Raw genomic sequence first — 27,475 nt, 5'->3', positions numbered from 1 at the left:
ATATATATATATATATATATATATATATATATATATATATTCCAAAACAAACCATCAGACTTAAATTAAATATCTTCTAGGCCAGCACTCTTGTTTTCATGCAGAATATCTGTCCCAGTGAGCTTTGTGCTTCTTCTAGGCCTGCACTAAGGACAGAAGGATACTTGTGACCATGGAGCATCATTCTGACAGCAGATACCACTGTGTGTCTTGGTGTCTACATGAGCATTAGGTGTGTGGTTCCATGGTCTACTTCTTCCCTTGGGATGTTCAGGCACTGCTGCACACCAGGCAGGGAATGATAGACCACAGCAGAACCGAGTTTGGGCATTGACGTGCACTGGGTGGGGAAGGATGAAGCACAATCCAGAATAGGCAAGTCTGCAGGATCCTGGTCCAGCAGCGAATGCCAGGCAAGGCAAGGAGGGTCTTCTCTGTAAATTTCAGTATTACAGCTCTCTTAGACTATAGTCACTGAAACAATGTGTGCACATACGCTTCGGTGTGAATCAAGGCTATTTATATATAAACCTTGGAGAATGGGATAGGATTCTTAGGGTGAAATTTCATTGGCTGAGGTACCTCATTTGCCTGAAGAGGCATTCCAAGAAGTTGAACCTGGCTTGTGTGAGGCTGCTCTTCCTGACGAGGATCTGATTCCAGTTTGGAACTTGATATAAGTTTTTGGGATAAGTGCCAATAACAGTGGAGTGTGTAGGTTTGTGATATTATGGCTGACTCTCAAAACAAGTGGCTGATCCCAAGGCCAGACCTCTGGGTCCTCAGCTGGGTGTCCAAACTCCTTGATGCTGCAGGCAACTATCTATTCCTGAGCAGTAACAACTGGAAAGAACAGTGACTGCTGCTCGCTGAGACCAGCTCTGCCCGGCTCTGGGTAGGCAGTTCTCCTAATGCTCTACCCCAGCCCTCTAAGGCACCTTTTGTCCCTCTGCTTCACAACCTTGTACAAGGTTGTAGCTTGTGCAAGGCAGCAAGCTGAGTCTTAACTGGTTTTCATAAAAGCAAAACCAAAGCCAAACTTATTTAGATGAGGAAAGAAATCCAAACAGATTATCCCATAGAACTAATACATACCACAAATGTCACAGAATTTAGGAAAAAAAAAACCCACAAGAGCTTTATTGATTAACCACCTCAAAAATACTTTTTCTCTTTCTTTTTTTTTTTCAGGCTTGTTCTCTATTAGACAATAGTAACGCAGTTAAGGTTATTCCTCTAGCCCAAGTGAATAATATTTTTCAAACACTTTGTTTGAAAAAAATTGTTATATAAAATATTTTTTCCACTGAATACTGGTGTATTCACCACTAAAGTTCTGTCACTAACATCTTCTGTACCTGTTTTGTCACCCCATCAATCTCTGTTGTCCATTCACCTACCATTCATCCATCCGTCTCTGTTGTCTGTTGTCCATCTATCTACTACCCACTGTTTGTCCATCTGTCATTTATCATTCATCCATCCACCCATCCATCCCTTATGCATCTGTTTCCCATTAACCATCCATTCACCTTCATTTGTGGTTTTTGGTCTTAGTTTTTAAAAGTTGCAGATATCACCATACATTTCTTCCTAAGGTTCATGTTGAACTCTAGCTTATTCTAGAATGCCTTTCCCTGCTCCTTCCCGGTCTCTCCATGCTCCCCACCCAGAGGCAAGCATTCTTCCATTTTTTATGCATATAAAATTGCATGAATAGTAAACCAGGTAAATGAACAAACAGGCAAGCACAGAACCTTGCATGTGGTTCAGCCTTTCTGAGTCCTCCTCATGGTGGTGAGAGTGCAGGCCAACATCATGGTCCCTTCTGCAGCTGCCTCTGCTGCCTGACTGCCCCAGCTGGAAGATAATAGCTGTGCCCTTTCACATTTGCTTCCTTAGTTTAAAATGAAGTGAGAAAGCAGAGTGTTAGTGGGTTGAAAAATGGTTCTCATTTTTGGCTGAAAAAAAGAGAGAGAGCTAATTGCTTCTGGGAAGATTATTTGAAAACTGATGTGTGAGAGGATGACTGCACATCCAGAGCATTGTGCCATGTCATGGTCTGGACAAATATTCATTGTGGCTGTCATGTTTTCTTCTTGCATTTTCTTTTGAGCAGTGAACTTGAGAGCTTTGAAATTGAAAGACAAATAGAACTATTTTTTCTTTTGATTCTTTTTTTCTTAATCCTTAAGCTAACTTATCCTAACCACATATGAAGATTTTTTTGAATTGCTGCACAGCAGCTTAAAAATTGATTGACATTTCAGAGTGAAAATATAGCTTACATTATGATTCATTCATTTAGTCAGTACCTATGGTGTGCCAGGTGCTAGACCAGGCTGGCGGGTGTCATGTGAACTGGTTGATGCCGTGAACTGGGAAATGCAGACTGCTCTCTGAGCTTGCCGAGGGGAGTGGGAGGCCCATCATAGAAAGCCAGTGTGGAGTGATGGCACTCTGGGACAGGTGTAGAGGGTGGATGTGGAGCTCTGTCAGAGGGACGTCACAGCCAAAGCTCTCAGTATGAACTATGTCAACCTCTAGACTCCTGAGAGTCAATGTGTGCAGTGGATTCTGTTGTGGGAGGCAGCGAACCTTTGTGCTATAAAGTGCCTATTCTAGAACCAGGTTTCTGACTCAGATCCTGCTGCTGGTTACACTTCCTTGGACAGTTTATATGGACTTGTATTACTGTATGTCAAACCACCCTAGAAGGTAATGGCTTTAAAAAGCATAACTGGGGCTGGAGAGATGGAGAGATAACTGACTTCTATTCCAGAGGACTAGGGTTCAAGGGCAGCTCACAACAGTCTGTAACTCTTCAAGGTCTGGCACTCTCACATGTGCATGAAGGCAAAACACCAATGCACATAAAATAAAGGTTAGAATAAAAAAAATGTGTCATCAAGCTGGGCATGGGGAAAATGCCTGTAATCCCAGCACTTTGGAGTCTTAGACAGGAGGATTCCAGGTTAAAGGACTCATTTTCTCTGATTAAAGAATTAAAAACAGGCAAAATTTAAATTTTATTGGAAATCTTGGAGTGTCATGGCAGAACTATCATAGGATACTGGGGAAAGTGGGATTCTTTCTTAGGGTTCTTAGTCTCATTAAAAAAAAAAGAACTTAAGAGTGGAGTCAAAAAGAAGCTCAAGGACAATTTATTTGAGTTTAAAAGAAACAACAACAACAAAACCAAAACCCTAAGGTGGGCCAGCTGTCTATCTTGAAGCTGCCCAGAGTGTGGAGGTTCCTGCAGGCTCCACTGCCAGCAGAGAAATGATCCGTGTGAGAGCCAAGAAGGAAACCCACTGGGTTCGGTATGACTTATTCATCCAGGCTGGTCCATTCTGGAGTCTGACCCTGGACAATTTACTATTTATATATTTAAACACAGTACAAAAAAGATTTCCTCATCACAATTATCACAATAAGGCTTAGGGGATGGCTACATGGAAACTTCTTTGCCAAAAGCATGTCTTTTGCAAGGTACCTGTGACCTCTTCCACAAGAATGGGTTCTGTTGACTGAGAAGCGATGCTCAGGAGTCTGGGGGATTCCGGTGAAGCCTGGCTCCACTGATAGCAAAGGTTATTAACGTATCCATTCCCAGTCCTCTGGACGGAAACAGGCATTCCTTCCCTTAAAGAGAAAAACCTGCACATTTAACATTCTGGTTTCTATGTTGCTATCTATGAGCGTATGGATCCCATAGGAGGAGAATAGAGAAGAGAAAGAAAAAAAAAAAAACAGCAGGCATGGAGGTCAGGCATGTGACAGCAGGCATGGAGGTCAGGCATGTGACAGCAGGCATGGAGGTCAGACAGAAAGAGACAGACCCTAAGGAGGAACAAAGAAAGAGGCCTTTCCAAGTGAGAATTCTGAACAGTGGCCAAACCCTACTGAACCCCATGTCAGCTTATCTATGGACTGCACCCTGGATTAACTTTCAAGAAAGGAGAAAAGGGCACGTCTCCACCTAGAGGTGGATTCCATTTTTTACTAGTGTCTGGTGCTCTCTTCCCATGTGAAGAGGTGAGTGCGTGGAATCACTGGGGCTCCTGAGCAGGTGGGTCTGGGCTATGCTTCTGACACCTGTGTTTCTTGTTCGTTCATGTCAGTCCTCACGACTTCTCTGTGGATAGAGATGACACCATGGCCCACAGCTGCTGGCTGGAGGTTTCTGGGGTGGGCTGTGTGTGAACATGCTCTGTAGTATAGGAAACTTTTGACGACATGGGGTGATTTCTTGTTATTTGCCCCTTATGACTGTGGGTATGAGTTTACTTTTTTATTTTGAGTCAGGATCTGTCTCACTAAGTTGCCTGGGCTGACCTTGAACTATATAGCAGTACTCAATTGAGTACTCAGATTGATCCTGGTGGCAGTGAGGGGGCTGTGGCACATTCTGGCTACCTGCCCCAATGTTTTGGATTCCTGAATGAAACAACACACACACACACACACACACAGCCTTTATATTTTAATACACCTAAAACAGCTTAATGGCCAAGCCACTTCCCAACCTCCATGTGGCTAATCCGCCTCCCTCTGATATTCCCGAGTTATTACTTACTAAAATCTATATTCCATCTTTGTTGCCCTGGACCCAGTCGAACAGCCCTCTTGGGGCCACTCTGGCTCCTCCATGATGGCTATGCTGACTGACCCTCACTTCTCAGGTGCAGCGTCTTCCCTCTTCTTCTCTCATTATGGTGGATCTCCTTTGTCTTTTTTTTTTTTTAATCCCTTGCCTGGGAATCCTAAATGTCCCACCTCTGTCTGCCCTGCCCAGCCATTGGCTCCTGGCAACTTTATTTAGCAATTAAAACCAACTAGGGGCAGGGTCCCCCTCAGTGTCTTATGTGCAGACATGTGGATTCTCATGCAATTTTGGGGACCCAAATTACTATAATACAAGCAGCATTAGAGTAAACCCACTGCATTGAATTTAAGATCCTCTTGTCATTCCCCCATGCCTGAGCTTACACCCTCTGGCATAGTGTCACCATCAGGCATGTTTCTTGTCTACCCTTCCTATCTGTACCTACATCCTGATTCTGCCCAGGGGAGATACTGAAGAAGATGAGGAAGCTTCTAATGGTCTCTTTTTTCTTCCCTTTTCCCCTTCCTCCCCTTATTGCAAAACCATATAGGGGGCACATAGTGGCCATTTGGGGCAGACTCTCTGGTGTCTTCTTAAGTTTGAGAACTGACATGTCAGAGTGACAGGACTCTGGCTAGAGTTCCATAGTGACAGTGAAGGTAGAGTGTGGTACCTCAATGGCTGCTGGCTTTGGCCTGTCCCTGTTCCCACCCCCCAGGAAACCTTGCGGGTATTGCTTAGGAGTGGGTTCTCCCATCTCATCTGTCACTCTCTACCATGCTGTGCATAGCACTGGGGGCTTTTGCCCCAGGAAGACCCAAGAATCCATCTGGTCTGTTTCTCCTGTGATGGGTTTGCCTATCATATACCCCATCATCCAGCTACCTTGTCACTGCTTAGATCACAGACCAACAAGGAACAGCCACTTTCTAGGTTTCATGAGAAGCAGATGGGTAGACTGTGTTGGCTACTTCATTATGCCAACGTGGAGGGCAAGCCAAAGAGGAGCTCACAGCCCAGAGCTGGGACTCCTTGCATTTCTCAGGCTTCAGGAGGTCTAAGATATGCTTGTGATTAGTATCAAAAGGAAGCTGATTTTCTAATAAAATATCTCTGTTCTATCCTATTTATTGCCTGAATGTGCTGTAAAATTAGCATTCTGGCCAGGCCTGGTAGCACAGACCTACAATCCAAACTATTTGGAGGCTAAGACAAGAAGATTCCAAGTTCAAGGCCTGCCTGGGCTCCAGGTAAGTTCAAGGCCATCTCTGGTAGCTTAGTAAGACCTGTCTCAAAATACAAAATAAAGAGACTGGGCTATAACTCAGTGAGGAAGTGTGTGTGATGTCTTGATGGTATCTTCAGCACTAAAAAGAAAGAGCAGCTTTGGAGCCTGGCGAGAGCCCTAGAGGAGATCTGGCATCACTCTGAACAGATAGCAGAGCAGATAAACTTCACATAGACCTTGACCTTGACTCCCCATCACTGCTATAGCTGGTGCAGAGCCTGGCCTAGTCACCAGCCTGGCTCCCCAAAGGCTCCCAAGGTCACAGCCTTTTCTTCCAAGCAGCCTCTCCAGTATTCAAGAAGTCTCATAAATATCTCCTGGCTTCCTGATCCTGATAATGCCACAGAATTAGAAGAAAAGCCTCTAAGCTGGCAGGACTTACATACCTCTGAGCACTTCCATTCAGTGTCTAGAATGTTCCCAGAAAACCATTGTCCCTGAGGGACACTTACTGTCAGGAAAACACCTGGTGCCACCTCCTCCTTCTGTAATGGCAGCTTGATGCCTGCCTCTGTCTTCTCCTTTTCTTCCCTCTAGTTTGCCCCTGGTGTCTGCTTTGTGGGACAAGCACATTCAGAGGCTCTTCTGAGGTAGGCTCTCTGGGAGATGCTGCCTTTAAGACAGTAGCTCTGATGCACTGTTATTCTTACAGCCTATGGGTCCTTCCTCAGTTAAACCTAAAGAACTGTCCCTAGCCTCAGGTGCTGGGGAAGATTCAAGGAGGAGCAGTGGCTGAGAGCTGCCTCTCCATCACTGGAGTTCTGTCTGTGTCTGCACTGCACATAGGTGCCACTGGGGTGAGAGGCAGGGCACATGGCTTCAGAGTCCTGGCTCTGTCCTGGCCCATCCCACATGTTCCAGTGACTCTGAAGGAAAATCTCTCCCATCTGACTTTCTGTAACTTAGTAAGCTGCAAGAGGCCCAGAAGAAGCTGGAGAAAGAATATTTACCTTAATAATATGGTAGATACACTGATTGCCCTAGAATGTATATCAGTGAAAATATCATCATATAGAATACTGCAGAAAAGCTTAAAATAGGTAGTTCAGCCTCATCTGAATTTGCTATCATCTTCTAGTTCTATTTTGTTCTAACAGTATTGACCCACAGACATGGTTACACTTAGGGACCACACTGGCCATGTATTCTCCCTCATTGCTTTTGAAAAAGACCAAGCTTTTATGTATGCTATTAAACTTTTATCACAAGTTTTATTTACCACACTTTTATTTAAGGTTTTAACTGGTAGTACTCTATTTCAAAATGCATACTAAGAGGGTGGATATGTAGATCACTTGGTAGCGTGCTTGCTGAACTAGCTTCCATTGCCAGTATGGCATTGCCTCGCTTTTGTTGCCAGTACTACACAAATCAGTGGTGGTGCATGCCTATAATTCCAGCAGTGGGAAGGCAGAGGTGGAAGAATCAAAAGTTCAAGGTCACCCTTGTCTTTATAGAGAGCTGAAGGCCAGCCTGGGCTACATGAAAGCCTGTCTCAATGCAGTGGCCCAGTTCCACTCCAGCTCCCACAGGGCGTGTCTGCCCTCAGTACCTTGAGTTTCCCATCTGCAGATTTTGGATGTAAAAGCAGGCACAGGTACTAGGAGAGGTCTCACCTCTCCATGTTGGTGCCCTAGTTGAATTAGGCTTACATCTGAACCAGAGTTTTTCTCACTTACAGATCCATTTTAAAGATCTTTTCATAATGTAGAGAAAGTCAACTCCTTCTTAAAAAGCATCTTCAAAGATAGCTTATTCTATCTTATGGAAAGTTGAGTTTCTCTCAAGCTAACTCTCTACCTGTTGTCAGGGACAGCTCCTGCCAACTGCTTATTGTGTATTATCTAGGATGGTGCATAGTTCTCTCTCTCTCTCTCTCTCTCTCTCTCTCTCTCTCTCTCTCTCCCTCTCTCTCTCTCTCTCTTGTTCTCTCATTCTCTCTCATGCTCTCACGCTCTCACTCTCTCACACACACTCTCTTGCTCTCTCTTACGCTCTCTCTCGTTCTCTCATTCTCTCTCACTCTCTCTCGCTCTCTCTCACACTCTCTCTCACTCTCTCTTACACACTCTCTCTTACTCTCTCTCTCTCACGCTCTCTCTCGCTCTCTCTCATGTTGTTGCTCTCTCACTCTCGCTTTCTTTCTCTTGCTCTCTCACTTTCTTTACAAATTGTTTTAAGAGGCCTCCTGACATGGCCCTTTTTCTGTAGCTAACATTGTTGAAGTAGTTGAATAGTTTGCATACATTTTAATTTCTACAATCAAGAATACCTGAGATTTGGCTTTGGTTAATACTGGGGATGGAATCCAGGGCCTTCTCCATGCTGGCAAATGCTCTACCACTGAGCTACTCCCTGATGCCTGAGGGATGGTCTCTGACAAACATTTCGGTTGGCATGAGGTTGTTGCTTCTAGGTCAGTTTTGGCAAAAGATTTTCTCTTAAAGGACGGCATTTTTTAGAGATCTTGGTACCTGCAGCCTCCTGCCTTTTGAATATGTTATATCAGCTCTTTCTAGCCACCTACAGAAAGTGATAGTCACAGAAACAGCAATGTGACACAAGAGCCCAGTCCAACAAGACCTTGGACAAGTGAGGAACTTGGTACTGCCCTGTGAGAGTGGAGTCTGCCCAGTGACAAGGCAGAAGTCTGTCTGATTCCTAAGTCTTCTGAACACAGAGCTCTCAGCTGCCTCCAGAAAATTCCTCACAAATACACACAAAGTTGTGTCTCACCAATCTTCTAGATAATTTTGAATCTGTCCATCTCAGTGTATTTCAGAGAATTGATTTGCTCAGGACCTTGGAGCCATGAAGAAGGCGGGCTGACGTTTGGTATGAAGCCACTTAGGTTAACTCCCAGGCTCCCACTCACTCATGGTCCTGTCTCCACAGCTGGGCTGCTCTCTTTGAGGAGTACCTTCTAGTCTCTTCCAGCCCTCCTTACATGAAAGCCTCAGGACTCCACCTATTAGCTGGCTTCGGTTTTGTTTTTTTGTTTTTGTTTTTTCATTGGAGGACTGAACTGGACAGACTTGGCTTGTATCTGCTTCCTAGACAGAAGCTCCAAGTCTTGGTTTCACTTGTTAGTTGAGGGAAACAGCACCTTGCCTCAAGTTGTGGAAATTGATGGACATTGTCGGTAATTTCCCTTTGCTTCCTCACGCTCATCTCTGGTCCAGGTGCTTCCCCTTTCTTTGTCTAGATTCTTAAAATCCTAGTCAACTTGAGCCAGATGGTAAGAAACCCCACCCTGGATGGTAGGATAACATCACCTTCATTTTAGCAGCTATTGGCATAGGCATCAGGTAGTCAGAACATAGCTATTTTAAGCCCCTGTGCCAGCCCTGATGACTAAATCCCCATCTCAGTCCAACGTTGGGGGCTAGGTAATCACTGGAGGTTATGTGCTGTCAATGCCTCCTGGCCCTCACACTTGCCTTGTGGTGTATGGCTAGGACCCCAAGCAGTGTTGGTAAGGGCCATCATGACACTGTCTGATTTTTGTCACCAATTATGTTTTAACATAGCTCTTGTCAGTCAGGAGCCTCCATGTTCTTTCTGTCTGTAGTACACATACATTCTGGGCAAAAGGACAGCCATTTTGAGGGGACAGTGGCCTTTTTTTCTCACATACTGGGTGTGATATTGGAGATACGCCTCATGCTGACAATAGATATTTTTTTCATTGCAGAGATGATATCTTACATCATCAGTCCTAATTAATCCTTTATGGCTCCAAAATTACATGCTTTTATATGCCTGTGATTATCTCAATAGGATCAACAGTGCTTTTTCTGTAAAGATAATTGAGATCATGTGTGGCAGCATGTTTTTATGACTGCAGTACCATCCCCAGCCAGCCCTCCATAAAATCTTAGTGTTTTCCAGTAGCTGCTTTCCCCCACATTCGGAGAGGAAGTGTTTGAGGATAGGAGAGACAGAAGTTTTTTGGTGAATGTGCAAACTGTGATAACCCATGCATTCCCCTCCTCCTTCCTTTTCCCAACAGGTGCCTGGAGATTTGAGCCAAACGTCTGAAGACCAGAGTTTGTCGGATTTTGAAATGTAAGTCCATGCAAATGCTCCTGAGGGGCCTTGAGAGAGTGAACCCTGTTGCTGGCCCACATCCTGAAGTCTACAAGGGAAAGCAGAAAGGTCTATAAGGTCCACACAGGGTCCATTTGGTTGTAGAGCTGAGGTCCAGCCATCTAAAGTGCCTTATTCTTTCTTGGGCCTTACAATCACTTTAGTTTTGACCTGACATTTAAAATTGGGAAGGTGTTACATAGAGTTTTAATTTTTTACTCCTGCAAGGTCACAGTCAGCTGAGTAGGTTCGAGGGTCTTTTTTCTCAGGGAGCACACTCCACTCTTCACTGTGGTACAGCCCCATGGTCCCTGCTGCTGTCCAGCCCACCCGTGTCTGTGTCTGCATCTCTGTCTGTGTCTGTGTCTATATCTCTGTCTGTGCCTGTGTCTGCACTGCTCTGGTTTTTACTGGCTCAAATTCTGTGTGAACGCTCTACTGGGAACCCCTGAGGGAGCAGTTAGTTACAGGTAGCTTTCAGATACCTTCTGTTTTGTAATCCATAGGCTCCTCAGACCCCTCAGGAACACAGGCCCAGTGCCAGGGAGGTGTCCCTCCTTCTCTTCACCTAGTTGTGGTCAGTGGGTGTATGTCCAACTTCTCTAGTTTCAGACCCAGGAATTCAAGGCCCACCAGACACAGTGAACCTATGTCTCAACAACAGAAGTCCTGCCTCCCCAGGGGAAGGGTCATTCAGAAAGGCTACTTTTAGAGCGTGAGGGAGGCAGTACATTGGAAAGAACTTTTTTGTTTACAGCCAAGAGATCTGTGTTGAAATCTTTGTCACTGGACTTATAACATTGAGATCTCAGATAAACCCCTCTCTCTGAGCCTTAGTGACCCTTTTCATAGGGTGAAACCAACTTTGTGGAGTATGTTAGCAACTGGAGTAAGACTGTGGCCAGCACAAGACATTAAGGGCCCCATTTGTCTTGGAGGATGCCATGGAGGTGAATGTGGTAAAGGAGAAAATGAGAGGAGGGAGAAGAATGATCAAAGTCAAAACTGAGCTTGACCCTGCAGTATATATGCCCCAGCCAGAGTTGGAAACAAAGCCAGTTGTATGACAGTAGGGGGTGCATATCCCATTTCCACTTATAGAGCAGCTAGATAGATCAGTAAGGTAACTGAAGCTGAGCAAGTCTGTAACACAGTTAAGCCTAGCATAAATAGAGATAGAGAGGTATATAGATAGATAAGGATATATGCAGACGTAGACATAGATATAGATAAGGATATGCTATAGATGCTATAGATAAGATATAGATAGAGCTACGTATCACATGAAGCACTTCACCAAATAGAATACATACCTGAGTTAGTCTGTTGTTACTATAAGAGTATTTAAGACAATCAGTTTATAGAGTAAAAAGGCTTGTTTGTTTTGTAGGTTTCAATCAATAATAAGGTAGATCTATGGTTCTTGGGCCTGTGCAGAGACAGGATGTAATGGGTCACAGCAAGCTGCCTACCTCATGGTGCTGGGAAGCAAAGAAAATTAGAGAAAGACTGTGACCCCGTAATTCTCTTCCACTCTGCCTTACTTGTTAAAGTGTGACCTCCTATTAGAGCCACAAACAGAAAGAGGACCAAGCCTTTAACACATGGGCTTTTGTGGATCCTATGATTCCAAGCTAGAACAGATATCTTCCCAAATACACGAGACAATCTCCAGGTTAGACCATGCCTCAATAAAATTTTAAAACTGAAATCATCCTTTGGCCATCTAGAGTAATTTGTGTAATTTGCACCCTTTCATGGTGAACAAGTTACTCCGTGAAGCAGAGAGCTACGTCTTTCCTCAGCTCTTCTGTCTCCTGTACTTTGCACTGTATCTGCCACATAGAAAGTCCTAGCTAGATACTTGTTTTGTGAACAGATGGCTGATAGACAGGAGGAGGACTGGAGGACCATTGGAGCTTATGTGCAGGAGAGTCACATAGACAGTCATTTCCAACAATCAGTAAATGACTTGGAGTTAGAACATGTGACCCAGTGTAGGGTCACCTGCTTCGGCCCTGCAGGATCTCTGGCCTTAGCAGTACGGGAAAGGAAGAGAACCAGGGCGCTGCTACTCTGTACAGGAGTAGCTGTCAGGGTTTGGGACCTTTTCCTGTGGAGTGCCACTGGGTACACAGACCAATTTGATGGCTCAGGATTGTTGATTGTGCTTTGAATTCAGGTTATCTTGTCCCCGGAAAGAGATCACCACCTTGGCTCAGAGTGTGCATGTGCCAGGGCTGCTTACCTGAGGGTTATTTTTGTGTGTGTGTGTGTGTGTGTGAAGACTGAATGCTTTTCACTCTGGAGACCGTGAGAACATGAAGGTCATGGAGTCTTCCACAAACCACTGGCTTATGCTACAAGCCCAGGAAGTTGACAAGTTCTGAGCAAGGGTGCTCAGGGAAGGCTCCTCTCCCTGGATAGCTATAGCCCCTGCTTTCTTTCAGGTTAATGGAGCTGCGGCAGGTTGGGCATTGTGTACCCTAAGTCGTCCCATAAGGCAGAACTGTCATATAACTGAGATACCCTCAAATGCATCTTAAATAGTTCTCATGGGCATTGAGTGACTTAGTGTACATAAATCGTGGACTGTGCAGTTAATGTCCTCAGGAAATGATTTTGAACTTGAAGTTTCCTGTTCTGATGGTGCTGCAAATGGAACCCAGGCACTGGCTTATGCTGGGCAAGTGCTCTGCCCCCATGTAGTTCAGCTTATATCTTGCTTGTCTTAGACTGCTTGTCCTAGTGACCTGCTCTTTTGTTGTGATAAACACCATGACCAAAAGCAACCTGGAGAGAAAGGGCTTATTGGCTTACATGTTACTGTCCATCATCCAGGGAACTCAAGGCAGCAGCTTGAAGCAGAAACCACAGAGGTGCGCTTGCTTCCTATCCCTCACTCGTTACCTTCCTGATACAACCCAGACCCTTCTATCCAGGGATGATGTCTATAGCAGACCAGTCCTCTTGCTTCAGTTAGCAAGAACATGTGTATATATTTAAACTTACATATGCAGTGTATTCTCTAGAAACGGAAACAGTTCCTCTATTGAGGTTACTCTTCCCAATGTGTCAAGTTCAACACTGAATTAAAGTATGAATGCATTATATACAGTGTTTTGGAGAAGTCTAAAGAGGGTATTTGTGTCGGCTCCTTGCCTGCAGGTCCAGGCAAGAGGAGAGCGGTCCCAGTCCTGCCGGGTCTCTCACTCTCTCTCTCTGGGGCTGAGCTGGATGGCGAATGTCAACGGCCCTAAAGAAACACACCGGGCCAGGAGTCTTGTCAAAGCAGGAACTCAACTCTATTGCATCAGCCTCTCACTTATATAAACTCAGAGCATAGGGAGGGGGATTTTTGGTGAGATGGTGTAGGAGGCAGGCAAGGGTAATGGAGGGTATGGGGTGACTGACGGTGCCAATGGCAAAGCTCTACATTAGCAACAGCGGGGGCAGAGGCAGGGCCAAACAGGTTTTGCTGAGTCACCCCAATACAGAAGTGACTGAGACAGGTCTCAAAACTCTTTAGGGGTTTTAAACTCTTTCACAAGGCCACAGAAACTCGAGCCAGGCTCATGTTTGTCCACAAGGCCCAAACCAGGGCCAAAATGGGGCCCAACATATTTGTATCTGGCACCTGAGTTTTTCTAGTTTGCTATTGTCTCTCCCCGAACTCCTTTCAAAACTTTCAAAACCCAAGGTCACTTTCAAAACCACAGGTATTGCTTTTGTGCGCTGTTGTGTGGAAATGGAGATCAAGGTCAGAAAACAGGTAGTGTGGAGGCAGGTGGTTCCATGGGTGCTCCAGAAACTGGGTGTTACTGCATATGACCTCCCTGTTACTGTTCCTTATCAGCTGTGACTGAGTTTCAGCTGTATCCTAGGTCAAGGTCACTTAGCTGGTAAGAACTGAAGATCAAATGTTTTATTCTAGAGAATACATTGCCTATGTAAGTTTAAATATATATATATATATACATATCCTTTATATATATAGCTTTCATATTCATATATATATATATATATATATATATATATATCCTTTTTTATTCAACACTGGTATATTTTCTCTTCTTTTAATCATTCTTTTCTATACTTTTCTCCAGAAATTATCTTGACTCTTGGATAATATATGCATATATGTGTATCTCCTTTAAACCAAAGTCAGAGATAGTCTTCTGAAGTTTAGGGATAAGTATTAAACATGTTTATTGTATAAGTGTCTTGTTTGAAATGCCTTTTATTGGAGAAAGTAGTCCCTTGGCCTGCTTTGGTTTTTATTTGTTTGTTTGTTTGCTTGCTTGCTTTGTAAATAAAAATGGCCCCTCTCATCTCTTTTTTTCTGGTCAGATCAAATCGGGCACTGATCAATGTCTGGATCCCTTCTGTGTTTCTCCGAGGCAAAGCAGCCAATGCATTCCATGTGTATCAGGTAAGTTCCTGGGTTTTGTGCAGGCATCATGGTTGTGAAGCATGGTGCTTTGCATGTTTGGCACCATTTGTGTATCTGCAGGAGCTGCCTTGGTGAGGTGCTGTGTGGCCTTTGGTCAGGTGGGAGGCTGTGCATGGAGTTTCCTGCTGTTGCCTAGTGCTAGTGTTGCTGTTGATCTGTGTCTACGGCTTGATGGCTGTTTCCCTGCAGCACCATGCACTCAACCGTCTACATGGCTTCGGTTAAGACCTGGGTCATGTCATAGTCCATCTTGGATCTCTGGTCTGTGGCTGAATCTTGGGGTTAGATGAAGGATTCTGATTTTCATGGCTGGCTCAGTCTGGCTCCTTGGACCCATTGCTGGTACCTGGGTTGGCATTGATCTCATTCAACCACATGTCTGAGAGTGGGAAGATGAGACATGATGCCCCAAATGAAACCAGACTATGGTTTTTAGTTTGTTTGTTTTTTGTTTTTGTTTTGTCTTGTTTTAAGGATCTTGGTATATAGCCTAGGCTGGCCTCAAACTTGCAAGTGTGTGGATTACAGGTGTGTGCTACCATGTCCAGGTAGGTTACCCATACTCATTGCAAAAGAAAGAGTCCTAGATACTCGATAAGCAAAGAGTGCAGATGTCTTCACTCAGTGCCTCACAGTGTCTAATATCTGTTCACATGACTGCTTCAGGTTCAGCTCTGCAAGGCTGGTACAATCTGGACATGGTCTGCAGCCAGATTTGGAGGGATTTTTATGCTTGTGTTTAATTCCATATATAACATGGTGTTTCTGGTTGGTGTTTACAAACATTTTTAGGAAGATTTGTGTAGTGTTTTCCATGGCACTGATAATGGATATTCTATCCATTGATGTATTTAAATAATGGTACCACTGGCCATTGCTTATACGAGTTTTTTAGATGCATATTATTTAGATTCAAGATAATTTCTAGAGAAACATATAGAGAAGAATGATTAAAAAAAAAGAAGAGAAAAAATATACCAGGGTTGAATAAAATGTAAACTCAAAGGTTTTAAAACAAAAAAAAAGTGGAAACTATTCTGAGGTCCAACATAGTCTTCCCCAGTGATTTGAGCTTCCCAAGGGCTGGCAGCCATTGTGAAATGGAAATGCAATTGGTTATTTCGAGCAATCCTATTGCTAACAACAAGAAAAGATGTTAATTCCTCACCGGAAGCTAAAAAAGAAACCTCCACATGGGGCTTCACCAGTGAGGAAGGCTGGAACAGACCATCTTCCGTTACACCCTGTGGCAGCTTCAAAGGCTCTCTTTTCTGGCAGCTGAGGGCGTAAGTACACACGGCCCCATGCCTGTGAGGAGCCCTGTGCAGCTTTCTCAGTAGAACTCTCCCGTCCCCCACCACAGCCACTAGACACACACAGCTGTTTAGATTGAATTTATTTAAAGCCAAATAAATTGAGCACATCTGCTCCTTGGACACACTAGTCATGTGGAGCTCCCTAGCCGTGCCTGTGGTGGCCATGTTGTCTCATGGCCAGGATGCTGCTGCTGTAAGAGCAGAAGCTTGCATGGGGCTGTGCAGTTGAGAACTATGCCTCCCAGGGAGGGGACAGCAGGGTCTCATCTGTACTACACATTTAGAAGACAGCACCTGGAGTTCAGACGACAGAGGTTTGGGGAGAGCCTCTCCTACATGGTGCTTCTTCAAGACCCCTGGGTTGAGAACCACTGTTGTCCTTCTTCCAGTGTGGACACCTAACTGTCTGACATTATAGTGTGATATTGTCATCTACAAAGTGTTGACCCACTGTCATCACTGTTTGTAACACATGTGGCCTGTGAGCTGAAGGCTAGAGAGACAACTGTCTAGTCTCTGGAGATCACCTTTGTGCCTTTCTGTCTCCAAATTACTTAGCACAGGAGGCTCGTGATTGACACTTCGTCCAACAACAGGTGTCATTTTTTTCACTGTGTTTATTTTTACATTTGCCTCTCAGTTAAGACACAATTCTATTTTCCCATGTACCACGATGAGGTACAATTTCTTTAAAAATAAATTTTAAGTAAATAGGAAGTGAGTCAGCTTAAAGAATAATGCTAAATTCACAGTACAGAAAAGAGCATCAAGTCAAAGGTGATGCCAGGTAGGCAGAGTTAGTAATCTAAATCGTAATTACCAGCCACAGGTCCCCTGCCCCCACACTGATTTGCATGCTGTGGGAATTGGCTCCTTCAGTGCTCATAGCAACTTAGTGAGGTAAGACAGACACTCTTATCCCTGTCTCACAATGAGAGAACAAAGATAGGCAAGCACATGCTTTAGCAACATGGCTTTTTAGCTCAAACTGCCACCCCTGCCAGATTTTTAGAGATCCAGTCTTACTATCTTAGCTACTTTCCTGCTGCTGAGATAAAATACCCTTGAAAAAAAAGCAACTTAGGGAGAAAGTATTTATTTTGGCTCACAGTTGCAGAGGGACATATTCTATCAAAGCAGGAAAGATATGGTGGCCTCAGCACTGGGTGGCTGGTCATAGTGTATTTGCACACAGGTTGCAGAGGTCCTCTGTTGTCCCTGACTACCTCTGCATCCCCACACAGCCTTTTTTACCCTATAGAGCTGTGCACATAGATGTCAGGCTAGTCACCTGGCAGATAGGACATGGAACTGACACAATGGCTTGTTGTGGAGATCCACTGCCTGCACAATTCATTCTTCTGTGCTCTTGGTTGAGTGGTTACCCTTCGGGGACCATGTGTGAAGTGTATGGCTTGGGTTGGGAAGTTGAGCTTGGGCTTGCGCAAGGTACAACTGTGTAAGTGTTAAACAGTAGATATTAGGGGAATGTCTTCAGGAGACTCAGAAGCATAGCCAGACACTTTTGGGGCTGTGGGGGTAGGAGTGGGCAGCAGGGACATGGACGTGTCACTGAGAGATCACAGGGTGAGGACAAGTAATGACAGCTTTGCAGGTAGCATGTCTGCTGAGGAGAAAGAGACTGTAATGCAGGGACTTCATGGAGGGGCACAAGGACACCCAAGGAACAAGAAGGCAGTGGGAAGCAGAGCTATATTCATTAGCTTTTCTCATTGCTGTGACCAAATGCCTGAGAGTTAACTTATGGGAGGAAGGTTTCTCATCTAGTTTAGATGGTATAGTCCATCATAGAAGGGAGGGCATGGCAGTCGAGACAGCTGGGACTTCTTAGTGTTTGGTAGAGGGAGCTGGCAGTAGCTATGCACACAGCTGTGTCAGACAGGAAGTCTAGGGCTAGGACTAGGAAAGCTAGGCTGTCACTTTCCGAGTCTCATTCCTAGTGACTTACCCTCTCCAGCTGTGCCTCCTGCACACAGAGGTTCCACACCTTCCCAATTCCAATACCAACTGTGGTACATAATTGGTGCCCTGCTCCAAACCTAAAAGGATCCCAGCTGCAGGGTGGCAGTCAAAGCTGCTGCCTCCACGGTTCCCTAAATGTTCAAGCACATAGCCCAGGAGTCATTGTCTATTTGCTGGGGTGTGTCACTCCCAGCTAAAAAGAAGCCTCATTAAGGTGACCTCCCTAAAAGCTAACTTAGTCTTGACAGGAATGTAGCCTGTGGTTGTGTCCAGCACACATTAGTTTCAGACCCAGATTCATCCCTGTGGCGTATGTTAGAATGGGGTCCTGTAGTCACAGGAGGAGTGTGGCAGCCCCCAGACTGCTCTGTCTTGTCTTCCATTATCTCCTCTCCCAGCACCTTCCCTCCTTCCCTCCTTCCCTCCTTCCCTCTCTCTCCCACCCTTAGTCCCTGGCACAGAGAGAGAAAGTCTAATTCTTCAAGTACCCTGGACAGAGGCTAGCAGGCTAGGTGGCTTCTTGGTGTGTCTCCCTCTCCCACTGTGACTTTAGGCTTTCTTGGCAGACCTCCTGACAGGAGAAGGGCTTAGGTAAAGCTTTGGGGCCCTCATTTCTCCTGGCAGCCTGAACAGCACATGAATACTGCAGCACACAACCTGCCTGCTTGTGAGCATTGTCTTACATGCGTGCATTGCTGTGTGGTGGGAAGATGTCTTCTTGTGTGATTACATAGTTGCTCCTGTTAAAAATCATCTGAGATTTTTTTGATAACTACTCTTGTTTTTGTACAGGTTTTGATCAGTGTTTGTTTACTTGGTGGTACCCTTGTTTTAAGGCAGAAGTACCTTTCAGTGTCACGATTGGATGACTGCCGTAAACATGTCAAGGTTCCCTGGACTGACCCAGTGAGGAGAGCAAAGGAGTCTCAAGCTACAATGCACATCAGACCTTTTCAGTTGTGGGGATTTTGTTGTTAATAGAAACTTCTTTTGCTGGTAGAGTGGGAAGGGGAGGAGTTGTTCTGTTTGGTTGTGCTCTTGGAGTATGCGGTGTAACACCTACATAGCTTCCGGCCTCCATGTTTCTGGGGGCTTCCTTCTGTGTTTGCTATCATTTCTATTCCTGAAACTTGGGGCCTCCTTTCAGTCAGCTCAGAAGTCACCCCCCTGCCCAGAAACAGTGTTTAGAAACCCTTCCTAAGCTTGTCTGATGTCTCCCTCATTAGACTGGTGTTTGGGTTGGGGAGGGGAGGGTTGTTACTGCTGTCCAGGGAGAGAGGGGCCAAGGCCAGGAGCTGCTCCTAGCCCTGTGGCTGAAGGATAGCACCCATAGCCAAGCAGCATCACAGAGTCCCTGTGCCTGCAGTCTGGGAGCTGGAGCTACAGAACGAGTGTGGTTATCCTTTAATTCATTGTCCTTGTGCTTGTTCCCTGGTGGAGGCTTCCCTTTGGAGCTGGAATTCGGGACCAGGGTTGGTTGCGGGAACAGGAAACCCTTTTAAATGATACTTACAGGTAGCCTAGTGGAGAAGCTCCAGGAAGCAGGGCAAGTTTTATGAACTCAGTGTTATCAAGGCTCCTGTTTTCTGTGGAGCTACTGAGGACTTTTAGTTGTCCCACTGAACAGCCAGACTGCAGTAGATCTTGATGTGCAGGTGTAGGCCAACATCCTCTCACCTCAGCTGCCCTAGTGGAAAAGGCCCCTCTGTTCCATGACTAGCTGACTCAAGGTGGGCGTGGTACTTTCAGGGTACACGTCTCCTATAGCCACAAGTCCATGGGAGGAGGAGCTCGTTCTGGGCTCTCCATAGCTGGCAGAATCAAGACTAGAGACTAAAGACTTGTTTCCACCCAGCTAAGAGCAGTTAAGGATGACATTCACAGCCTCTCAGCCTATGCTGAGTAGCCCAGCTACAGTGGACATAGCCACTATGTTTAGGTTTCTGGTCTAGCTTTTCTATGACTTTTAGATTCAGATACTGAGTATGTAATCATTATTGGCCAGGGCCTGTAGCCTCCCAGGAGGCTCACTGTAGATGGCTGATGCTCAGGTTTGGCTGTGTGCCAGCTGTTTCCCTTTGACCCCAGTGTCCAGCACAGGCTGGCTTGTTGCACATTTGCTAGCTTGGTGGGTGGATGGATGAACTGTTATACCAAAAGCCTGGGTCTCTATAGACATCATACCCCAGATCACACTTCTCCTGTGCTTGTGTGTCTGATACACTGCCCCCATCAGAGTTGTTCTTTTTATCAAATTCTTCAACCCCAGCCACCCACCTGTCCTCTCTGGTATCCACTCTTTCCACTGATTCTTCAGACTTTGTTGAATGCTTGTAACAGGCCTGCCCTGACTGGAATGATTTTCTTGTCCTGGGTGTTTTCCTGTCTAGTGTTAGCAGAGTGGTTTAGTTTCCATGGAGCCCAGCAAAAGGGGAGGCCCACAAATCAGCTGCTATCAGCAGGCTTTCCCACAATCATCTTTGCATACTGAAGGTGCCAGACTCCACACCTTAGATAGCTAACCATGAGAGTTTAGGCAAAGCAGGAGTTTTTATGACTGTCAAAATATAAAAGTTAGAGAAACACCTGGTTTTCAAGCATGGACTGGGTCCTGGGGACACAACAGTGAACATCCAAAATGCAGACTCACAGTGTTGTCCTCTTTATCATCATGCTAGGTCTTCTCAGCATGGTTAGAAACTTCTAGAATAGTGCCTGCAGAGCCTTCTGCATGCATGGAGAGGACTCAGTTAGTAGAGCTGTTGCTGGCATGCTCCTCTGAGGTACCCACAACTAGTGTAGTTACTGTTTGAGTTACTCTGCACCCAAAGGGTTGTCTGTGTAGACACATCATGCCATAATAGTCTTATGCTTATGATAAAAGTCTTTTTCTGGAGCTCAGTTTGTGATGAGAATGTTGGGAATGGATGTGTTGAAGGCCTGAGTTCCACCCTGAGAGTCCATCTAAAAATGCTGGTGTGTGATGTGCATTATGATCCCAGTGCTGGGGAGTTGGAGACAGGTCCCTGGGGCTTGCTGGGCAACCGGCCTCACCTGCTTGATGAGTTCTGTGCCTGAGAGAGACTCTGAGTGGGAGGGGATCTGAAGCATCAGCTTACTTATCCTCTGTCCTCCATATGCACACGTACACATACACATGCACATGGGCCTAGGAGCAGACTTTCCTCTCCAGTCAAGAATTAAGAACCAGGGCTGCCCTGGCCTCAGGGCAGATAAAATTTGCATTAGAATTCAAGTAACTGCCTGTCTCTTTCCTTGCTATATGGGCTAAACTGAGCTGGATCCTGAAGCTTCTGGTACGGGTGCCATCAAGATGCAGCTTCTAACCTGCTGGTGCCATTGCTGCTCAGCCCGATGCTGATCCTAAAGTTGCAGGAGGCAGTGTGTAGGGCTGTCTGGAGGCAGCCCGTGGCTGCTCAGATGTCAGCTCCTGGGGTTTGTTTATGTGATGAATGCTTCCTGCAGGCATGTGGCACAGGGGTAATGATTATTTTATTTCTGGGTTTGAGGAAATAGACATGTGGTGGTGAATAAATGCCTTCTGGCTTGGGAGAGCTTCCCCATGGTCTCCCTTTGGACCTGGAGTGGTTCCAGCCTCAGGAGGCCTTCACATTGTGTTAATCTCTGAGCCACCGCATTATACCAGGAGAGCTGGGAGCTTTTAGGTTTTGTTATTTGGAGCTGGGCTTCAAAAGTCTTGGTTTCTTAATGAGGCAGAGGAGGTGGAGCTCTTGCTATAAGCTTTGCATCTTTGTCTCACCCTCTCCCAGATACAGAAAAGCATTTCAAGCCTAACCTTGAGAGGTTATTTCCTTGTGCTGGCAGCCTCCTCCCAAGAGACTGTGAGTCCCAAGCTGTGTGCCAGGCTTCCCAGCAGTGGCGACTGTCAGACTGCTCTACTGTCTAGAGCTAGGAGAGGCAGCCTGACTTGGCAGCCATGTGGAAACTGTTTTCTAGGGGCAGAGAAACAAGACTGTGGAAAATGTGTCCTATGCTGATTGGCGTTCCCAAGGACATTGTGATGCTTACAGTCCAGGAGTGGCACAAGGAATCTCAGCTCTAGGATCTGAATGCTGCTGGCTTAGCTGACAGGATCAGGTGCAGAGCAGGGAGCCCAGGAAAGGTGTGGAGAGAAACAGGTGTTAAACACCCCAGAAGAAGAAGCCAAAGGAAAGACAGGCGTATGACTTAGCAAAAGGAAGTCATCTGGTGGAAAGTTTCAGTGACTGAGTTGTCACCAAATCCATCTCTTCCGTTCCTACTTTTGCACTAATGTATTTATGAAGAAAAGACAGGAGAAATGTGAACAAGGCCAGTGCTGTTTACTAAGCCTTTCATATATACAAGTCCTGTTCACCACTTCTTCATGAGAGCAAGTGTTTTCACATATGAGAAAGTTGATTAGGTACATACCAAGGCCCCATAGCAGTGAGTACCTGAGCTGGGGGTCTGGGAGGAGATGCCTGCAAATTCTGCATTCTCTAGCAGGAAACTCTCTCTCTCTCTCTCTCTCTCTGTCTCTCTCTGCCTCTCTCTCTCTCTCTCTCTCTCTCTCTCTCTCTCTCTCTCTGTGTGTGTGTGTGTGTGAGCACACCTGCAGAGGCCAGAGGACAACTCTGTAGAGTATTTCCTTTACTACATTGGGTTCTAGGGAGCTAACTCAGATTGTCGGGCTTGAGAAATGAGCACTTTTAACACTTGGGTCATCTCTCAAGCTCTGAACAGAAAACTCTAATCACAGCTGCAGGAGTAGAAAAAGGCTACACACCCAGGCTCTGTTAAAGAAAATTATATCATGAAATCTTTGGGAAACTTGACTATTGAGAGAAAATCCATCTCCAACCCAGCTATTCCTCTGGTTCTGGCCGAGCCAGGGGCTCCAACAATCCCACTTAGTTTGCTCCTTTGTAATCTCTCTTCTCCCCTGACTCTCTTCTGGTCCCCCAAACACTCCCAGGTTTGAGAAGTCCTCACCACCTTCTCCCCCTTGCTTTCTGCCATGTGCTCTTGCTTTTATCTTCTTTACAGTGCTTGTCCTTTCTGACATGTTTAATTTGCTTATGTGATTGAATACTGTTCTTTGACTCTAGATGGTCTGTAAGCACTGATTTCTTTCCCTAGGGCTTTGATCAGTTCATATCACTAAATATTGATTAAATGAATGGATAAGCAGACTTGCACAGGTGAAACTTGGGTTGCATATGTCCAAATTACAGGTTAGGTGCATGATGAGAAGATTCTATTTTGAAAGGATGACAGTGTATTTCTCAGCAGCCAGGTGCCAAGCCATATCCGATCCCATGTTGCAATAGGGCCTCCCTTTATGCTTTTCCTTCAGACATCAAGGGTGGAGTACAGGGCTCTTCTGCTAGCACTGGGCTGTGAGACCTTCTAGGGTCAATTTGCCTACTCTGTTTTGCACAAGATGTTGGCTTTTGTTTAGCTGTTCTCTTACTCTCCTCAAGTGCATATTTTACAAAGAAATTGAAAGTGATAATTTAATTGAACAGAAAGGTTTTATCTCTTGAATGTGGTTATATCACAGAGATGACAGTGTTCTGATGTGGGAAGCAGGGACTCCCAGGCATTGAGAATCTTACTAAGCAGCCTTCTATGATGGCCCCAGAGACTTTGGGTATCTGCACATTATAACCAATGGCATCTAAATATTTTACTTGGCATTGTGAGGCAATTGTTTAAGAACCTAGGGGCTAAATTAAAGTTGAAGGTACAGGGAAACTTGTAGATTACAGCAAGAAGGAGTTGGAAATGTTTAACTTACTCATGAAACAGACTTTGGTGCTTGAGAGGAGGTCCCACCTTTGGGCCATGTTTCAATGTCTACTCTCTTTTCTGTCTGAAACTCTGCAGCAAGGAGAAAGGTATACTAAGTTCTTGTTACTAAAGGGTTAGATTGAGTGAAGGAAAAACCATCAAACCACGAAATAAGGTAGGATAGCAATTGTGACAAGCATGTGCACAGAAAAATAGATGTGTACGCTCTTCGTTTATTCAGTAGAACACTAGGTAGCACCAGACTGAAGACCAGTACTTAGGGGCAGTAATATGGATGAGTCTCCTAAACAGTGCTGAAAGTCAGAGGTATGACCAAAGCAGACCAAACCCCACCCAGGTGCTCTCATCCACCTAAACCCAGCTGCTCACACCGTGGGTCGTGACCCATATGCAAGGGTCACAGACCTGAGTCTGGGAACCATGAGAAATTTGGTAACAGGGAACTACTTGTGAAAAGCACAATGACTGAAAATTAATTCAGAGTCCAGCATGTTTCTGGCAGCGTTGCCTGTTGTAGACACAGCTTCCTGTGCCTCAACTTTCAGCACACAGTGTGCATGTCTGCATTGTGTGTGTCACCATGTCACACAGCACCACTTGATGCTGGACCACTCTGCTGAGACGGCAGCTGTTAGGAAGAACAGTGCTTTCAGGTACAAGGAAGGTTCAGCACTCAGAGATGCATAGAGGCTTCATTCAGAAAGACATAGTAACTCCCTCCCAACGTCCTCAGTATAAATTATATCTTGAATTGTATTGTGTTAGAATGTTTCATTTCAAAGATTGCTGTTTGGGTTGCTGATGTGCGTTTCATGAAGAACCCTTATGAATTTTGGGTTGAAATTAGAATTTTCTAATAATTTCTGAAATGACCCTTGTCCTGCTTCTGTATGGTATATTTATGCCTGGTCTTGTTAGTGTTGATGGTCATAATAGCTAAATAATGGTCAACTCTGAAGAATGTTGAAGATATTCTAGGTGCTGCTCTATTGAACATTCAGGCAGGATTCCATGCTTTATGTAAATGCCAACAACACATCCGTCTCATTAGCATTGCAAGTTTGATTTTTTTCTTTCACAAATGGGAAGACTTTATGTATATTAAAGAATAAATGTTTTTCAATAGGTTTTAAAATTATTTCTTGCAAATGTTTCATCTGTAAGCCTATGTTATGTACCTGCATGTTTTGGGTCATGTAGAAAAATCTCAACCAAATAAGTTCTGCAAATAGAGAGCTTGGGAAGCCCACCTTTATCCAAGCTGCCTGAGGTGGTACTGTGCTTTCTCAGCAGGTAGTGAGTGTGGTGGGGCTGATGAGGCTCAGGGAAGACACCAAGACCTCAGGACCAACCCTTGGAATTGGCTAGAGACCTGTTACAATGCTTTAGTTGTTTCTCACTTTAATACTCCGGTAATCAGTTGCTATGGGCCAGCTTCTGATGTTAGGCCAAGCAACCCTCACATCCTCTCAGCGTACAATGGTTTTGTTACCCCCAAGGGTCACCATATGTGTGTCACAAGGTCTCTCTGCCAGCATTTTAGAGCTAAGGAGAAGTCTTTAGCTGATGCATCCTGTTGTCATGGTGAAGGGAGAAAAGAAGTTGGCAAGCCATGCTTAGGCATTGGAAGCTTCTGCTCAGAAGTGACAAAGTAGCATCTCTCCACAGAACTCATTAGACTAGTCATAAGAACCAGGAGACCTGATCTTCCCATGGGGAGAGCTCTCCAGGAGGGAATCTAATATAATCTACCTCAGCAAGAATGCTCACTGTAGAAATATCACAGAAGATGGGTAGATATTATTTAGCCATTAAATAGAGTTGTAGATTTCACACACTAGCATGCAAAGTTATTTATTACACATACCAAAATGAAAAAAAATCAGCTGAAGAATTTATAGTCTACTCCAAGGTTTTCAAAAGTAAAGAAAATGCAGATCGTAGCATAGGAAAGTAAATGGGAAAATGGAGCTGTGTGCATAGCTCAGATGGAGGAGACTCCATTTCACAGGACGACCAACTGTCAGCACGTGGGACTGCATGAGTCACACAGAGTGATTTCTCGTTTTAATAACAGCCTGGATTTGAATGTTAAAACCGCCTCCTTTTACAGGCTTTTTAAAAATCAGTATGATATTTAAGTTTACAACAGATAGGAACCAAAATACGTCCTCTGATTGGTGAGTTTGTGTGGGGTCTCCACACTGTATTTACTCAGCTTTATTTTCTTACTTTATCCTCAAGCTAGTTACTTTTTTTAAAAAAATAAAAAATAATAAAGGAAACGAGCTACTAAACAGTTCAGAATGGTAGTTCATATCTGTATTCTCAGCACTAAGGCTGACACGGACACAGGAGGATTGCTATGAGTTCTAGGGCAGTCTGAACTACATAATAAGTTTCAGGTTTGCATGGGCCAAAAAAGTGAGACTTTGTCCCAAGATCAATGAACTAATTCAATCAATTTAATTATTTAATGAAAGGTGAGAATACTTTTGCTGCAAGATCCACTGTGTGAATGAATCTCTGCTCAGTTGATCATGATGGTTAATTAAGGAGGAAGTGTGATCTTGGCAAAGCTTTGGTCATACTTGTGCTCCATAATGAAGAGAAATCCAAAGACCAATCTATGCCCACAGTCACAAAAGGCAGAACCAACCACAGTGAAGAAAAGGGAGGAGGTCCTCAAGGGCTTACTGACACAGCATCAAGTGACCCTGCTGACACACAGCCACATATGTCCTCCTGGAAAGTGGCCTCATGGCTGGGAAGGCCCTGGAAGAAGCCAGTTGATCCCCATAAAAGTGACTTAGGAAAATCAGGCCTATGACAGTATGTTGGTGTGGGTGCAGCAGTTAGCCACAGTGTAGCCCCTGCTGCAGCTCCCTGTCAGGTGGGCCTTCTGCCTGTCAGGACACAGGCATGCATGTGGAAGGGGTTGTGAATGGGAGTGGAGGAGGAGTTTAGATTTACTATGCACTGTTGAATATTCAGGTTTCTTTCCCTTTCTCATACAAATCTAACCCTCTTCCTCAGCACCGTCATGTAAATGTGATTGGTCCACATCTGCAGCCTTGCCACTACACCAAACACATAATCAAAACAAGATTTAGAGCTGCAAATAAGTTTAATAGAAAATGAAATTAGTCACTTCAAAAAAATCAACAGAGACAATTTGGACATTTGAAAGTCTTGGATTAGCCTTAATCAGCCCCCAGCAGTGCCCGCTCCCAGCATGGAAGTCAGGTAGGGTGCAGCCCTTGCTGACAGCAGACAATTTCTCAAAAAGAAGAAAAGAAAAACATGCTAAAACTGTCAAAATTAGTGTGTGGTTGTCATACAGAAATTGGGAAGTTAGAGGAACAGAAAGAAGTCAGTTCCCTACAAAGACTGCACTGTACTTGCAGGTCCCTCTACATTCCCCTCCTGAGATAGTCTCCCTCATCTGTGAAAATCTGTACCCTTCTTCTTAACATAGAAATTGCCTCACCATGCTGCACCTCGTGTCCAGGTCACCGCTCGCAGTGTGTGTGTAATGCACTGGGGTGATGGGGCACAGTCCCTTCCTTGTGTGTCCAGGTCACCGCTCACAGTGTGTGTAATGCACTGGGGTGATGGGGCACAGTTCCTTCCTTGTGTACTGTATTCTGCATCCTTACTGTCATAAGCATGTCTGGGGGCCATAATGACTTTCATGCCTAGTCTGCCCCCCCCCAAGATAGATTTGTGGCTGGGGGACTGGGCTACTGTGTTGTATTTTAGAAAGTCAGAGTTCTGGAGAAGAAAGGCACAAACCCCAATCCTGTCCCAGTGGGCAATTTATTTACTGATGCTTAAAATGACTGAATACATTTATCCCCATGTGTGCAGTGTGTGCCATGGTGTCATGTGGAGGTCAGAGGAGTGGGAGTCAGTTCCCT

At 45.0% G+C, this 27,475-nt stretch overlaps 1 protein-coding gene across 1 annotated transcript in view; it reads left to right on the top strand.

Annotated features, from left to right (window-relative positions):
* The window catches only part of Snx29 (sorting nexin 29), a 386,660-nt gene that overhangs the window by 296,090 nt on the left and 63,095 nt on the right, over positions 1–27,475 (top strand). Inside the window, exons 17-18 of the mRNA XM_028778358.1 lie at positions 9,910–9,965; positions 14,337–14,418. Coding sequence (XP_028634191.1) covers positions 9,910–9,965; positions 14,337–14,418 — 138 coding nt within the window. The remainder of the gene's footprint in view (positions 1–9,909; positions 9,966–14,336; positions 14,419–27,475) is intronic.

Source organism: Grammomys surdaster, unplaced genomic scaffold (genome assembly GCF_004785775.1).
Source record: "Grammomys surdaster isolate TR1022 unplaced genomic scaffold, NIH_TR_1.0 334, whole genome shotgun sequence".
NCBI classification, from domain to species: Eukaryota; Metazoa; Chordata; class Mammalia; order Rodentia; family Muridae; genus Grammomys; species Grammomys surdaster.
Note: the sequence above shows the minus strand (reverse complement) of the source record. Positions and strands in the feature narration are given on the sequence as shown.